Source organism: Engystomops pustulosus, chromosome 4 (assembly GCF_040894005.1).
Source record: "Engystomops pustulosus chromosome 4, aEngPut4.maternal, whole genome shotgun sequence".
NCBI lineage: Eukaryota > Metazoa > Chordata > Amphibia > Anura > Leptodactylidae > Engystomops > Engystomops pustulosus.
In genome coordinates this window covers 115693842-115711042 of record NC_092414.1, presented here as the reverse complement: position 1 = coordinate 115711042, position 17201 = coordinate 115693842, and the positions used below count along the sequence as shown (strand labels likewise).

The window sequence follows — 17201 nt, the reverse complement described above, 5'->3', positions numbered from 1 at the left end:
ACAATTATTTAATGTATGGAATTATGTAAAATTCATATTATTAAGTAATATTTTTTTTTACCAGTTGATGCCTGTTATATTTTAGTCAACCATAATATGTGAGACGTTTGTCAGTTCTTTTTCTAGAAGTCATAGAAATAGTCGCCCTGTTCGGTTGAAAGACCATGTTCTGTGCAGCTCGGTCCTATTAGGGTTTGTTCATACAGCAGATTTTGTGGCTGAAAAAAATCTGTAGAAAGTCTTAATCAGAATTTGACAAAGATTTTGGGCAGAGATTTTAGGCTTTGTTCACCAATGAGGGTTTCTGCATACTAGCTGCATAATTATGAGTCATATCGCTTTTCTGACTCAGTGTTTGTCCTCAAGAGTCATACATTTATATGGTCCTGTTTTCTTTGCTTTAGCTATCCTATTGACCCACATTTAGTGCATAAAATAAGGAAGCTGCTGTCATTTCACAATCCTGATCCAAAAGAGAAATTAACCAGTTTCTGCTTAGTGTCCAGCTCTTTTGCACAATATTCTCTATTGTAGACTAAATGAAATCATGGAAAGAGCAGAGTATACCTCAGTTTTCTCATATGCCAAAGACATAAAAATGGTTAGTTATCAGAATACTCTTATTGTTTATTGAGACATTATAAACAACAATCAGAATACCTCTTTAAAGTGTTCGGACCAAGTTTACAAGTTCATCACTTATCCACAATCATATTTTGTTGGTGCTACTGTTTATCTGATGTTGTATTTGCCTATTTTAAGACTTAACACTAGTACTGGCAGTCGCAGGGTTACATAGGAGATGGCTTCTTTAGGTTTGTTCTATAAGTCAGAACAAGGATATTTTATTGTTGTAATTTCAGACAAAATCTTAAATTGGGAACTGACTAACAAAAAACATGTATATTTATACTGTATATTCCTCTAAATTTCCATCTCCTCCTTATTTTTCAGATACATGCTTGGCCTTTCAGCTCTTCCAGCTATACTCCAGTTCCTTGGTTTTCTTTTTCTACCAGAAAGTCCACGCTGGCTTATTCAGAAAGGTCAAACACAAAAGGCAAGAAGAGTTTTATCCCGGATCCGAGGAGTTCAAACAATTGATGAAGAATATGATAGTATAAAGAATAGCATTGATGAAGAAGAGAAGGAAGTGGGTGCAGGTAACATTCCATTTATGTTTTTTAACTTTTTTCATTTAAAGCGGACCTGTCGCCACACTAACCCCCTAAGCCCACTAACATTACCACCTTCTTTAGGTTGCAGCATGAAATAGAAATCATTTATTTATATTTTTATTTATATCATTTATATATATTTTATTCTTTTATATAATGCAGTTAGTCAGTCACCCATGCATCTGGCCCAGCCCTGCCTCCTAATTGTGATGTGATTCTCTGGCTACCTCGAGATTTAGGAGGCAGGGCTGGGTATTCAGATGCATGGAATGGGCAGAGCTGCCTGGCTGCTGGAGGAGGGGTTACATGAATACAGGAGGCAGAGTTACATGACTGTAGGGGGAGGGGGGTGCCTGACTGTCTGACTGCATAAAAGATGTTTAAAAGATGCATAAAAGAATAAAAGATTTTTTAAATTCCTGCTCCAACCTTGAAATCTGCTAAAAAGAACTTCTGGGGATGTGCAGAAGAAGCTACTGTTTGTAGGTTTGAGGGGTTAGTGTGGTGATAGGTTCATGTTAAACAATTTAGTGTCTATTTAATTCAGACTGGCAGAACATATTATTTCTGTAATAATTTCATATACAATACAGTATGAAGTCATGTCTTAAGGAAATTGAATATTTGTATGGTTTGACTAGCAGAAGACTTTAAGGACTGTTTCCATTTCAGCAAATAAAAATTATTGTTTGTATGATGAAAATGTATACACTTTTCCAATATAGGAGGATAGCAGACAAGGAACACAACAGCGATCATAGGGTGATAATGTTTGATTCAGGGTATATGACGTAGTTGGACAGTCGCTTACCTGGATGAGTTGTGCTTTAACATAAGGCACAACTCTTGTATTGGCATATAGGGTTTTAGGTCGAGGTGCAGCCGGCGTCTTTGGGGTATCCAGGCACGAGATGCTAGATCGGCTGGAGTCAGAGAATAGGTGCAGTGAAGCCAAGAGCGGAGGGCGCACAACAAGACCGGGTAATGGTTCCAAAAAGAATTTTCTTTTTATTTAAATCATCGAAGGTACACAGAGGAAACATAACGCATTTCGGGGAACTGTGGTCCCCTTTTTCAAGTGGATAAGTGATCTGTGAGTTGGCGAAGGACAAAAGTTTATATACACAAAAATGAGAATTGGTACAGAGGGGAAACAAGGGAATTTGTACACAGATGTTGGTGGAGGAATATACCGTATATTCCGGCATATAAGACGACCCCCCTACTTTCCTGTTTAAAATATAGAGTTTAAGATATATTCGCCGTATAAGACTACCCCTTTTCCAACGCATACAAAACACCGGTAAAAATTAAAAAAAAACAGATTTGCATTTAACATGGTCCTTTTTTTAATTTAAATTCTTATGACATGCAGGTATATAGCAGGAAAACTGTCGCTCATAAACATAAGGCATACAACAACAACATTACCATTGTCCATTTTACTGTAAATGTTACCATACTGTACCTTAAGTTTTTATTTTATTAAATATTCCATGCCATGTACAAATGCAATGAAAATGGTGAAAAAACACATTTGCGCCATTTTTTTGTGGGCTTGGATATTACGTCTTTCACTGAGCGCCCCAAATGACATGTCTTACTTTATTCTTTGGGTTGGTACGATTACGTGGATACAAAATCTATAAAGGTTTTATAATGTTTTCATACATTTACAAAAATGAAAACCTCCTGTACAAAAATTATTTTTTTGATTTTGCCAACTTCTGGCGCTAATAACTTTTTTATACTTTGGTGTACGGAGCTGTGGGTGGTGTCATTTTTTGCAAAATTTGATAATATTTTCAGTGATATAATTTTTAGAACTGTATGACCTTTTGATCACTTTTTATAGATTTTTTTATATTTTTCAAAATGGCAAAAAAAGTGCCATTTTCGACTTTGGGCGCTAATTTCTGTTACGGGGTTAAACGCATTGAAAAACCATTATAATATTTTGATGGATCGGGCATTTTCGGACGCGTCGATACCTAATGTGTTTATGATTTTTACTGTTTATTTATATTTAAGTCAGTTCTAGGGAAAGGGGGGGGATTTGAAATTTTAGGTTTTTTATTATTTTTTTTTTTTAACTTTTTTTAATTTTTATTTATACTATTTTTCAGACTCCCTAGGGTACTTTAACCCTAGGTTGTCTGATCGATCCTACCATATACTGCCATACTACAGTATGGCAGTATATGGGGATTTTCCTCATTCATTACAATGTGCTATCAGCACATTGTAATGAAGGGGTTAAAACGAAATAGCCTCGGGTCTTCGGAAGACCCGAGGCTACCATGGAGACGGATCGCGGGGAGCGGCGATCCCAGGTAAGATGGCGGCGCTCACGCTGTGAAAACACCCGCGATCGGTGCTAGCAATATGCAGCAAAGACTTACCGGCTATGGAGAGGGCTCAGCCCGTGAGCCCTCTCCATGCACCGGGACCCGACCGTCGTCGTGAATACAGGGCGGGCGGGATTACCGGCGTATAAGACGACCCCAGAGAAGACAGAAGATTTTTCTGTCTTCAAAAGTCGTCTTATACGCCGGAATATACGGTACATGTGGATATAAATATAAGTAAAAAGGATAATAAATTGGATGAGACATTTTATCTAAAGGATAAGTAAATTAAAATACAACAAAAGTATCACGTATACATGAGTGAGGTTGTAATAAATGAGTATTTTACTTGAGCTAAAATAAATACTAAGAAATGTATATATTCAAGAGTAAGAATTGGTACAAACAATATGCGGGTTATGATAGGTACAAACAAACAGTAAAATACAGGACAGTGTATAGTCCCATCATAAAAAGTATTAAATCATATAAAGATAGAGTTACAAGTAGGTTCAAAGTTTAAGTATATATCAAGAGCAGGGCTTAGAATAGAGGTCTGTTAAAAGACGCATCGGCAACTTGATTATAGACATGTATAAATAAATAAATTAATTAATACTCAATAAATCTATTTATGCACTGAAAAGTTTCTTTCCCCCATCACGGTAAAGTGAAATGATCGGACTTACCAAGCGCTGGTGTGACTGAGGGACGCTCCAGTGCGCGACACCTCCATTGTTGGCGGGTGAGCGCGGGCTGTGCGTATGCGCACATGCATAAAGGAAACCAAAAACATGGCGTCCGGCAGTGTGGCGTCATGTGCTGTGCGATGTGCACAGTACTTGTTGCTGATATGTCAGTGAATCCAGTGACACAACAGACACTGGATTCACTGACATATCAGCAATTACTCCCCAAGTGCGAAAACATTTATTGCCCTTAGTGTTTACTTTTCTTTCAGCATTCATTGTTCTGTTTCTTATCACTTGTCTCATCAACCATAGCATTACTGTTTCCATTTGTATTCTGTTTGGATTATTGTTTTATACTATGCCTGATGAGGTTACTGGAGTGGTCTTGATAGCTTGCAACTAACTTCATCCTTTGTAGTTACTAAGGACTCTTTAACCACTGGCTAACACAATACAAATAATCTTTAAGCTTTTCAAAATGGAAGATACCAGAATGTACCACATTTTTATGGAACTGAAATCACTCCAGAAGAAACAAGCACAACTGGACAGCGACATCTTCTTTCTATCCAAAATTGCAAAATAGAAAATTTGATTCCCAAAGAACTTTGGCCGAGAAACCCAATTTTCTAATAATCTTTATTTAGTGCCATCAAATCAAATTTAGCGTTAAGGATGAGGGAGTGACACAAGAGGTTGTATAATGGTCCAGCCATTTTTATAAGGGAATGAAATAAAATAATTTATATTCAATCATCTTATTAACTTTTTTTTAGCAAAAACAACAATTAAGTTAACAATCAGAAGGCAAGAAGAAAAGTACAAGGAATGTACAAACAATATAGAACCACCTTAAGTGTCCAATTACAGGGGAAAATTGTTCCCCAGCGTAGTGCGGCATCAGAGTCCAACTTGTCGGTGTACAGCATCAGAGATATGTTTGGCGTATGATACATAGGATTGACAAGCAATATAGTCGGGCCACCCCAATATTCTTCATGTGTAGGGCTCCCCAGGCCTCTTGCACCTACACAGGGTATGATGTGAGTTGCATTAATGCCTGGATCTGGGTTCTCAACCCTTCTGCTCTAACAGTGGCAGAAAAACTGAGGCACCTAACAGTGGGGGGTCCTGAACCCGTTGGAGGAATAAGGGGCTGTTGGGTCAACAAGCCTATTTAAACAGACACTCAAATGGACATGAGGCAGTAAGAAGAAGAAGCAACGAGAGAGAAGGGAGGGCAAAGGAAGAAAGTATAAGAGGAGGAGAGGGTAGGAAGAGGACATCAAGGAACAAGGGAAGATGGAAGGGAAGGGTCGGTTGTTGGTTCATGTGGCTATGGGGCGGTTACAGTTGGGTTATCAGGGTGTGAGCCCAAGATATCTCTGAAGCTCTAGGACTCACGGAAAACCATCCAGGGTTGCCATAATTTTATGAACTTTTCTGAGGTACCCAAGGTATCAGCCATTAATTCCTCCATTCTATAGATATGCAGCAGCTCCTGGGCCCAATCAGAAGCGGAAGGGGGCATAGCAGAGCGCTATCTAGGGGGGATGACCGTGTGTGATGCAATCAAGGAGAATCTCAGGAGACTATTCTTTTGTTTCCGGATGGAGCCGGGGAGGATGGAGAGCAAAGCCACTTCCGGAGATTTAGGAGTCACTGAGCCAATAATTTAATAAGTTGCTTCAAATACCTAGTCCCAAAAAGGAGAGATCTTGGGGCACAGCCACCAGATGTGCAGCATATCATCTCCTTCTGCCATGCATCGCCAGCACGCATCCTGTATCGAGGGATAGATCAAATGCAGCAGACCCTGTACCATCTAGAGAGAATTTTAAAGTTTCTCTCTTGGGCGGAGCAGGCCACTGAGAGTTTATGCGTAAACAATAATGCTTTATCCCAGTCTCCAGTAGATATTCAAATTTCTGGTCAATTTGTCGAGGAAGGGTGGGGGGCGTACTGTGAGACATCTTCACAAGGAGACCACATATTTGTGAGATACAATGTTCCGGGGGGATGCTAGGCGGAGCAGTGCCTCAAAGGGGGTCAGAGGGGAATTGAAGGTGGCTGCGGACCCTGGTTGTTTTGGGTATGCTCCCACCTGATTCAAATAAACATAATTTAATTAATAAAAAAACTGTTACTTGAACCAACCATCAGCCCCCATCTTATATACAAAGTCAGTGGGACTGCAGAGAAGCACTTTCTGGATACCAGACAGGGGAGCACCCAGAATTGGTTAATAAAGTTAAAGTACATGCTAAAATACCCACTATTTACAAAACCTATGCTACAGGACTTCTGAAAGATAAATGAACCACCTCTTACATGTCTGCTACAAAATCAAAAGTCATGTCTGAGCTGAGATTGCACCAAGTAACAACACGCTTACAGAGAGCATAAAGAAACTACAGCAATACCACAATCTTTGAATATGCCTGATCCACAACAAGGAAGAGAAACTCCAGAGACTGCAAATCAATGCAGGACTCGCAAGCTATGATACAAAACAAAGCACTGCTAAGAGGAACCATCACTCCCACTCAAATAAGAAAAATCTTTTAATCTTTCATCAAAGTGGACCTTGGTGTTCTTTCTAAAGGACTCTCATTTTGTCCATCCAAAGCCCTGAATAAAACAGAACTTTGTAGCAATATGGAGGAGTATTCCAGGAGACCACGCCTAAGGGAATATTTTCATGACAAAGGGAAGTTTGAACCCACCACATCAGAGGGATACAGAATCTTGGCAATAATGATAAAAAAAATCAGACAGGAGAGACACACCTGCAACTGGAGGGAGATTTATCAGAAGTTTCTGAGGTACAACTGTTCTAGTTGCCCATGGAAACCAATTAGAGCTCAGCTTAAATTTTATAAACAACTTTGGGAAAATGAAAACTACGCTTTGATTGGTTGCCATGAGCAACTAGTAAAATTCTGTTCTCAGATACTTCTGATAAACCTTTATTCACATAGGCATGAAAAAACTGCAACGTTTCGATTCGCCATGAATCTTTGTCAAGCTTGGATCATATCATATTGGATGCTCTGGCCTTTTCCTTTCTATATTGGACTTTGGATCCTACACACCAGGACCCTGAGCTGCATGCATCACCCAATTTAATAACTGGTAATTTTTTGGTTGCTGTCTCTTGTCTGCTTTTTCTGATAAATCTCCCTCATTGAGTCCTTCAGACACTTGGTTAAATCAACCATACCAGACACAAACAAAACTACCATCACTAACATCTCTGAAAAATAACAATATACCAAGATGCTGAGAAAGATAATAGGGCGTCTGTCTGACTGATCAACATATTAAATCTTTTCAAATGGTACCAGAACATCCAAGGCCAGGGACATTCTACATGCTGTCTAAGGTTCACAAACATCTTCGCAGAACATATTTCTGGATATGTGGAAGGCGTTTTCAATCCTCTGGAGAAGGGTATGGCCAGCTATCTGCAGGAGACCTTCTGAATAAACTATTAGCAGTAGATTATCTGGTAAAGGAATCCAACCTGGCAACCATGCATGTGGAATCCCTATATTCAAATATTCCGTATCCTGATGGCTGGAAGACCTGCCAAACCCTCCTGGAAAGAGCAGGTATTTAACCTGATTCTGTGGTAAGGCTAACAAAATTCATCCTTACAACTACTTTTCATTTGGTAACGATATGTACTTACAGCAACCCGGCCATCGGAAGTAAAATGGCGCCACAATATGCCAATCTTTTCATGGCTTAGCTGCAGAGTGACTTTCTGTGCAGTGGTACCACCAAATCTCTATTATCCTATTAGTGGTTAATTGATGACATTCTAATGATCTAGACTCATTGTGAACATTAGCTAAAGAAGTTTCATGAGCTTCAATGAATTCCATCTTACCATCAATCTCACCCTCAACTACTCATTCTCCGAAACTAATTTTCTGGATACTATCATCAAAATAGAGACCGCTCAACATTCCATACATGGGACAGTTTCCATCCAAAGCACATCAAAGAACTCCGTTGTTGACAGTCAGACAATACATCTGGTCAGCCTCCAAATAACACTTTCAAATCAGGGATATCATCGGAGCACCATTGGAAATCAAATTCACATCCAGATTCTTTCATCTGCCATATATAAACATTTCTTCAATTAGATGTAATTAAAATTTTTTTACCTGTGTAAAGATAATTTCTCATAAATGTAGTGATATGGTCCCTTAAAAACAAGGCTGTGTCCCTGGATACGGCCACCTCTGCTGGAGGGATTGCACAAAGAAACAAAAAGTTTTTGCATATGAAATGTCCGGAGTTACTGCATGTCCCACAGCCGTCCTGTGGTAATGATTGCTGAAGCCGGGTGGTCAGGTAGAGCTCAATAGCGCATGTCTGGCCGCTGCTGCCAAAATGTAGGTGGTCGTATCCGAGGAAGCTTTTCTAATTTCTCATTTCTAAGGGACATCATGAATACATTTATGAGAAATTATCTTCACACAGGAACATTTTTTTTAACAAGATCCAATTGAAGAAATGTTTACATATGGCAAATGAATTAAAGGGGTATTCCGTGAATATGAACGTCTGATAATTTGATTTACAAAGTTTATGGCCTCTCTAAAGTAGGTGGAGTTATCATTAAGATGGCCGCCACTGGAAACTACAAGTTCCATGATCCTTTAGTTCTCAGTAACTCCTCCTCCCTCTTATGCTCTGCTCCCAGTGATAATGTAACAGACTTTCCTGCTCTGTTACCATAGTAATGATGTGTAACTGCCATCACCACAACACTGACCATACTGGATGCACTTCAACCAACCAACAACAGCCAAACATAGTGGTGATCACATGACCTGCCCAGGCAGGTGCAGGACATGTGATGTGAACATGTGACCGGCGGCCATCTTCTGTCCTGCAGCGGACCGCGCGGAGGAAATTAACGGACTGATTAAAGGGCCAGTAGCATTTTAATTCTCCATTACAGTCTATGTCAACAGCATTTTCTGCTAAGGGGAGCAAAATTTTAAATAACAACTAATTACACATTAGCTTATATTTTGAGTGCCCATTTGTATATGAATTATGCTGATTCCTGCAATACCCCTTTAAATTAAATTTAAATGCCCAGATGGGAATACCTCATCATGGAATCAATGCCATGGACTAGATCTAAATCAAGGGACAAAAAACCTGTCTCCCTCCTCAAGTGCTAAAACATGTATTGCCATTAGTGTTTACCTTTTTTTCCATTGATTGTTCTTGTCTCATCAACCATAGCATTACTGTGTCCATTTGTGTATTAATCTGTGTTCTATTCAGAAATTTTCTTATACTATGCCTGATGAAGAGACATGAGTAGTCTCAAAAGCTTGCAACTAACAACATCCGTTTTAGTTAGCCAATAAAAGGTATCAACAACTAAGGACTCTCAACTTTCATCCATTATACAAATAATACGTTTCTTAAAAAGCAATACCCCTTTAACAACGTATCTCTAATATTCTTTACCTTGGAAAAAGGTTTTAAAAGCTGGAAAGATACAGTATAAGAGCAGAAAATTGACCTATGGAAACTCTGGTGTCAAGGCTTTTTATCTCTAATAAAGTACATGCCTCTATGTTAAGCTAGAAAAGGTCAATCTGCCAATTAGTCAGTACTAGGAAAAAAGTTTTGGTTACATGCCAATAAAATTGATAGCCTTAGCTCTTTCAGAAATGTACTTTGCCATTTATCAAGGTGCACAAGATCCAATAAATTCCATGTGTGCAGAAAAATGTATTCTGACATTGGCACCTGAAAAAGGCAGTATACAGCATTTAATTTGGAATTAGAGATGCAAATACTGGACCGTAAAGTGGTATTTCTGAATAGATGTGTACCGTATTTTTCGGACTATAAGGTACACAAAAATCCTTTTATTTTCTCAGAAATCAAAGGTGAGCCTTATAGTCCAGTGTGCCTTATATATGAACCGTACTTAGACAACAGCTGCCTTGAACAGTGCACAGGTCTGCCACCTGCTGGTCATTCATCCTTATAATCAGGTGTGCCTTATAATCCGGTGCGCCTCATATATGAACCTAGATGGTTTAGCAGGCATTTATTGATGGTGCGCCTTATAATCCGGTGCGCATTATAGTCCGAAAAATACTATGTATTTATATTTTGTATTTATATGTATTTTTATTTTGTATTAAACCATCCAACAAGGATGTACTAAAACATAAAACCAATTTAAAAAGAAAATTGTTTAAGTAAATTTAATTTTCAAAATATGAAATTGAATTAAAAGTGTTGTGCTAACATTTATATACACCAAAATTTTAAGATTATAAATTATAGACCCCATATTGCTACACCTATTTAAAAAATACAGCTCCAGAATAGGTAGATTTAAAAAATCCAATAAATTGTGTGTTTTTGCAGGTCAAGATATGGGTTGTAAATCCAGGAATTTATTCTTCATGCAGTATTTTGCAGTTACAGGGATTTATAAAAAAATCCATTTTTCAGAGCTGCAATTTTTTTTTAACCATTGAAGTCATTGGAGGAAAATTGAACCAATGAGCAATACCTACTGTACATACAGCTTTGAAAAAACATAGCATGCTGCTTGAGCCACATAGTTTTAGAAAGTTATGTGTTGTGCTAATATTATCATGTTCACTACAATGGTACAATAGCTGCTGCTGTAAATAACACCTTTTTTCTTTTATATGTAGTGGTGCAATGAAGTACAGTTTTGGAGTGTATTGAAGCAGAAATCAATTATTTAATATTCAAGGACTATTGTTATAAAATAGACTTAGTTTTACAGCAAAAAAGCAAGACTATATATAGCTATGTTGATTCCCACCCTCTCCCCAAAAAAGGTGATCATTAAAGGCTTTTAAAGTTGGCAAGGAAGGCAACTAAAATTGTTCTTTTTTACGAAATGCCCACTTGTTGTATCTTTAGTAAACTATACTTTTGGTTTCTATGGAAACATGTTTTGTTTGGTTTGTGCTCTAACTCATCACAAGGTATTTCACACCTTTTCTTTTCATCAAAACTGCAAGATGGCATACCAAATGTTCAGCAAAGACTTTTCACAAAAGTTGAGATATCGTGCAATGTAATAAGAATGAACTATAGATTTAAAAAAAATTTAAAAAATTAATTTATATAGAACCACGGGTCTCCGGAATATTAAACCACATACCCAATATTGTTTTCATTTTCCTTTTTATGTTATACAGGCTCTAACTCAGTGGGGGCGATTTATAAATCTGTCTATGCACAAATTCTCACATGAAATTGGATTTGGACATGTGTGTTTATTAACAGTTTTAGACCATATTCTGGCAGTTTTACAACTTATCGGGAATAGGGATTGTGCCTCAGGAAAGTGCTTGTGTCCTCCACAGTTGTTAACTACTTCAGATAAATCATCCAACATGATTTATCATGTGCAGAATACGAATGTGTAGTTTAAGGCCTTGTGCACAAAATATGTACCAGATCATGGCCCCCCATAGAAGTCTATGGCAGCTGGTCATGGTGCGGCAAGCACACTGTGTCTCACCTCTCTGTGACCTAGCTGGGTGAAACTTGGGTCATGTCCTATATTTTGCCATTTTGCAGTGGGTTTGCTTTTTAAGGATAGGGAGGGGTGAGGAGTGCTCACCGCTCCTCTCCCTGCAACCCGGCCCCGTGCACGGTGGGGTTACAGCAAGGCTGCATATTTCTAAAAAATCCACTACCATTATAGAAATATTGGGGCAGATTTATCAAACGTGTCCTGTTGGACTAGACATGCTTGTGCTGCAGTAGGTTTATCTAATGTTTTATGATAAATCTGGTGTAGTAAAAAACTGTCTAATTGTCGTTTTCAACTTCTATTCATTGACCAAGTTTACGCCTAGCATAATTTTTGGCACACAGACTCTTTTCCTGCAAAGCCCTGCCCCCTAGTCATAGTAAACATACAAATGTAAAGTGTAAGTGTGGTACAATTACAATGGAATTCTGCGGTACACAGATTTATAAATCTGTCATTTTGAAGGGCGTGCTTGGTTTAAAGTTAAAATAATGTACTACCGTATATACATGAGTATAAGCCGACCCGAGTATAAGCAGAGACCCCTAATTTTACCACAAAAAAATGGGAAAACCTATTGACTTGAGTATAAGCCGAGGGTGTAGTATACAGCCAGCTAGCCCCCTGTAGTATACAATCAGCCTGCCCCCATGAAGTATACAGCCTGCCCCCATAAAGTATGCAGCCTGCCCCCAAAAAGTATGCAGCCTGCCCCCAAAAAGTATACAGCCTGCCCCCAAAAAGTATACAGCCTGCCCCCAAAAAGTATACAGCCTGCCCCAAAAAGTATACAGCCTGCCCTCAGTATGCCTAGCGAATAATAAAAAAATAAACTTAATACTAACCCTCTGACGATGCTCAACTTTGATGCTTAGTGGCGGCTCCCGTTCCTCGGCGGTGGCTCCCGGTCCTTGGCAGCGGCTCCTGGTCCTCGGCGCAGCTCCCGATCCTCTGCGGCGGCTTCTATCTTCACCGCCGATGTGCACAGTGCGATGCGGGCGGTGTCGCCGCTGATGACGTCATCAGCGGCGACACCGCTACATCATATTGTGCGCCCGCCGGCAAGTCGCATAGACGCGACTGCCGGCACGTGAAGATAGAAGAGAGAAGCCGCCGCAGAGGATCGGGAGCTGCCGCCGAGGACCAGGAGCCGCCGCCGAGGACCGGGAGCCGGAGGGTGAGTATTAATTTTTTTTTTTAATATTATTGACTCGTGTATAAGCCAAGATGAGGTTTTTCAGCACATTTTTTGTGCTGAAAAACTCGGCTTATACACGAGTATATACGGTAATTGATATTTGTATGAATGTGGGGTTGTGGACACACTATGGAAGATATACTTACTATAACTCTTGTGAGACACTGAAGGGGTTAACTGTGGATGGGCGGTATGTTTCCCCTAGGTTTTCCTATTATGCAAGGCCTTAGTGCTGAGGTTGTGTTGTCCAGCACCTTGGACACAGGTGATGGGAGCAGCCTAATCAGTCTCCATAAAGTGACTGAGCAGAGCTGATAGTGTTGTCTCTCTGAAAGGAGGCTGGAGAGCACACAGCCCTGACCTCTGTGCCTGGAGCAGCGACATATTTTATGTACTAGTGGTGAGTTAGAGAAACTCTGTTTAGTTAGCACCCCGACGGGTAGGATTTTGTTTGTTTAATGCCTGAATGAAAAGGCTGTTTTATTTTGCTGCTGCAATAAACGCAGGCGAGACCTGTTTTGGACTGCACCTTGGTGTCACTGTCTTGAACTGCATCCCAACACCCCGCTACCTCAGACTCTACTGGGCCAAATCTCCCACATATGGTGCTTCGGATTGCGGGCAGTTCAAAAGACACACACCTGAAAGGCTCGCTACATCCTGCAACATTGCATGACCTGGGTGAAAGCAGCAGGCAAATTGCAGGATAAAGCCAAGATGGAGGACCTTATTAAATACCTGCAAGAGGAGGCCAGAGCTAATCGGCTGCAGCAGCAGGAAGAGTCCCAGGCTAATCGACAGCTGCAACAAGCCATGCTCCAGCAGCAGGAGGAGAGGTCCCGACAGCAACAAGCCATGCTCCAGCAACAACAGGAAAAGTCCCGAGCCATGTTCCAGCTGATGATGGAAAAGTTTTCTGGCGTTATGGCAGCACCGCAAGCGACGACTACTGAGGGGTCCCATACTGCTTTGCAAGGGTACCCGGTTGTCCAGCATTCCGCACGGGCTGCAGTGCAGAAGGCTTTACAAAAGATGACGGCGACAGACGACGTGGAGGCGTATCTCACTGTGTTCGAGCGAGTAGCTGAGCGAGAGGAGTTACCAGCTGAGCAGTGGGCAGATGTCCTGGCGCCGTTCCTGACAGGCGAATCGCAGAAGGCCTACTACGACCTGAGTGAAACGGAGGCCCGTGAGTACCCCCAGCTAAAGGCGGAGATTCTGGCTCATCTTGGGGTCACCGTTCAAGTTCGTTCCAGCCGGGTCCACCAGTGGGCATACTCTGAAAAACTACCCCCGCGCTCCCAAATGCATGACCTGATCCATCTTGTCCGGAAGTGGCTACAACCCGAGGACTGCACCCCAGCACAGATGGTCGAGAGAGTGGTTCTTGACAAGTTCACCTGTTCTCTGCTCTCTCGGCTCCAGCGATGGGTTGGACAGGCCGGTCCCACAAATGCTGAGGAACTCGTGTCCCTAGTAGAGAGATATCGGGCTACGGAGGATCTTCTACTTATCTCTCCCACACGAAGCAGTGCCAGTGACAAGGTCATTAAACCATCTGGTAAGACTGCTACTGCAGAAAAAGGGAAACAGGTCAGGTTGGGAGGGGGTCCACTGGATACACAGAAACCCAGTGAGGCTCGTGACAGAGGTCATAGCCGTATCCAGTGCTGGCGATGCCATGAAATGGGCCATATTGCTGCCAACTGTCCCCTGTCAGTGGAGCCAATGGACTGCAACCAGACCCGGCGAATGTCACTGTTTGCCCGGCCGGTTCTAGCTGCCGAGTCAGTCACGGATGCAGAACCCCAAGTGTGTATGGTCACAATCGGTGGTCACACGGTGGAAGCCTTGCTAGACTCAGGGAGTCTGGTTACCCTGGTGCGGGGAACTTTGGTTGATCTTGGACTGTACAGTGGGCGTAAAGTGGGAGTGTTATGTATACATGGGGACACTCGCGAATATCCCACTGCCGTCATCAACCTACATACACCTTGTGGTACTGTCACCCATGAAGTGGGGGTGGTGGGGTCCCTGTTTCATGAGGCTATTATCGGCAGAGACTTACCGGTGTTTTGGGACCTCTGGAGACGAAGACCCACCTCAGGTGCTATTACAGATAATGGACATCGGATATGCCCGGCCTTGGCCCCTGAACCCTTCGAGGCCAATGTACCCACACCAGCAGTAGGGGTGACCCCAGGTGATGAATTCTCTCCCCTAGAGGTCCTAGCTGGTGAGGTGGAGGGTCACGAGGAGGGGGCCGACATTCCGGACCTTGAGATTTCCCGTGAAAATTTTGGGGCTGCAGAGCTACAGGACCCTACCTTATTTAAAGCACGGGAGAATGTTAAAGTGATAAATGGGGTACTCCAAATACCAGGGGCTGACAAAATATACCCCCGAATGGTGATTGTTGGGGAACTGTTGTACAGGGTTGACCAGATACGGGGTGAGGAGGTTGAGCAACTTGTAGTACCCCAATCTCACCGTAGGCTGGTGCTAGATTTGGCACACAAACATGTGCTGGGAGGGCACTTAGGTGCTGAGAAGACCCGAGAGAGGATCCTGCAGAGATTTTTCTGGCCCGGGGTGTGGGAGGAGGTAAACCAGTATTGTAGCTCCTGCCCTGAGTGTCAACTTACTGCCCCGGTGTCCCACTTCAGGAGTCCTCTGGTCCCATTACCAATCATAGAGGTGCCGTTTGAACGGATTGCAATGGATTTGGTTGGCACCATAGTCAAATCCACAAGGGGGCACCAGTACATCCTGGTTATCCTGGACTACGCTACGCGGTATCCAGAGGCGATTCCATTAAGGAACACCTCCTCCAAAAACATTGCTAGGGAGCTGTTCTCCCGCACAGGCCTCCCCAAGGAAATCTTGACTGACCAGGGTACTCCATTCATGCCTAGAGTAATGAAGGAGATGTGTAAATTACTCCAGGTTAAGCAGGAGCTGCTTAACCTGGAGTAATTTACACATCTCCTTCATTACCTCTGCACCTCTGTATATCACCCCCAGACAGATGGCCTGGTCGAGAGGTTTAACAAAACTTTGAAGGGGATGCTAAAGAGGGTGGTCAGCAAAGATGGGAAGGACTGGGATTGTTTGTTGCCTTATGTGATGTTTGCCATACGTGAGGTACCCCAGTCTTCCACAGGTTTCTCACCCTTTGAGCTATTATATGGCCGTTCCCCGCGTGGACTCCTGGACGTAGCTAAGGAGACCTGGGAACAGGAAAGGACCCCCCACCGTAGTGTGATTGAACACGTCTCACTTATGCAGGACCCCATAGCGGCAGTAATGCCCCTTGTAAAGGAGCACATGACAAGGGCACAAGAGGCCCAGTCTAGGGTCTACAATATATCAGCCAGACTCAGGACCTTTAACCCAGGCGACAGAGTGTTCGTTCTTGTGCCCACCGTAGAGAGTAAGTTCTTGGCGAAATGGCAAGGTCCATATGAGGTCATGGAGAAAGTAGGGGAGGTTAACTACAAGGTGTATCAGCTGGGGAGGAGGAAACCTGAACAGATATACCACGTGAACCTCCTAAAGCCATGGAGGGAAATAGAGTCCCTGATAGCCATGGGAGTAGAAAAAGCGTCTGTCCCCAAGAAGGTGACACCCGAGGTAGGTGTGCCCGATGCCAAGGTGCCTGAAGTACGGATCTCGGAGTCCCTCTCCAGGGCCCAGATTCAGGAAGCGAAGGAGTTTGTGCTCCGAAACGTTGATGTGTTCTCTAAGTTACCGGGTCGTACTTCAGTCATCAAGCATGACATCATAACCGAACCCCACATCCGGGTACACCAAAAACCCTACCGGGTCCCTGAAGCGCGCCGGCAAGCCATAATCGAAGAAGTCAGGCAGATGTTAGACCTGGGGGTTATCGAGGAGTCTAAAAGTGACTGGTCGAGTCCTATTGTGTTGATTCCCCAGCCTGATGGTTCCCTACGGTTCTGCAATGACTTTAGGAAGTTGAACGAGGTATCCAAATTTGATTCTTACCCTATGCCTAGAGTTGACGAGTTGATAGAATGACTTGGACAGGCTAGGTTCTTCTCCACCCTTGACCTGACGAAAGGGTATTGGCAGGTACCCCTTACTGACAGGGCTAGAGAGAAGACAGCTTTTGTTACTCCTGATGGGCTATTTCAGTATGTGGTACTCCCCTTTGGGCTACATGGGGCTCCCGCCACATTCCAGAGG

At 42.2% G+C, this 17201-nt stretch overlaps 1 protein-coding gene across 2 annotated transcripts in view; it reads left to right on the top strand.

Moving 5' to 3' along the window:
- The window catches only part of SLC2A13 (solute carrier family 2 member 13), a 127377-nt gene that overhangs the window by 47070 nt on the left and 63106 nt on the right, over window positions 1-17201 (top strand). For both annotated transcript variants that reach the window (XM_072147124.1, XM_072147123.1), the window contains exon 3: window positions 955-1163. In XM_072147124.1, the coding sequence (XP_072003225.1) occupies window positions 955-1163 (209 nt within the window). The remainder of the gene's footprint in view (window positions 1-954; window positions 1164-17201) is intronic.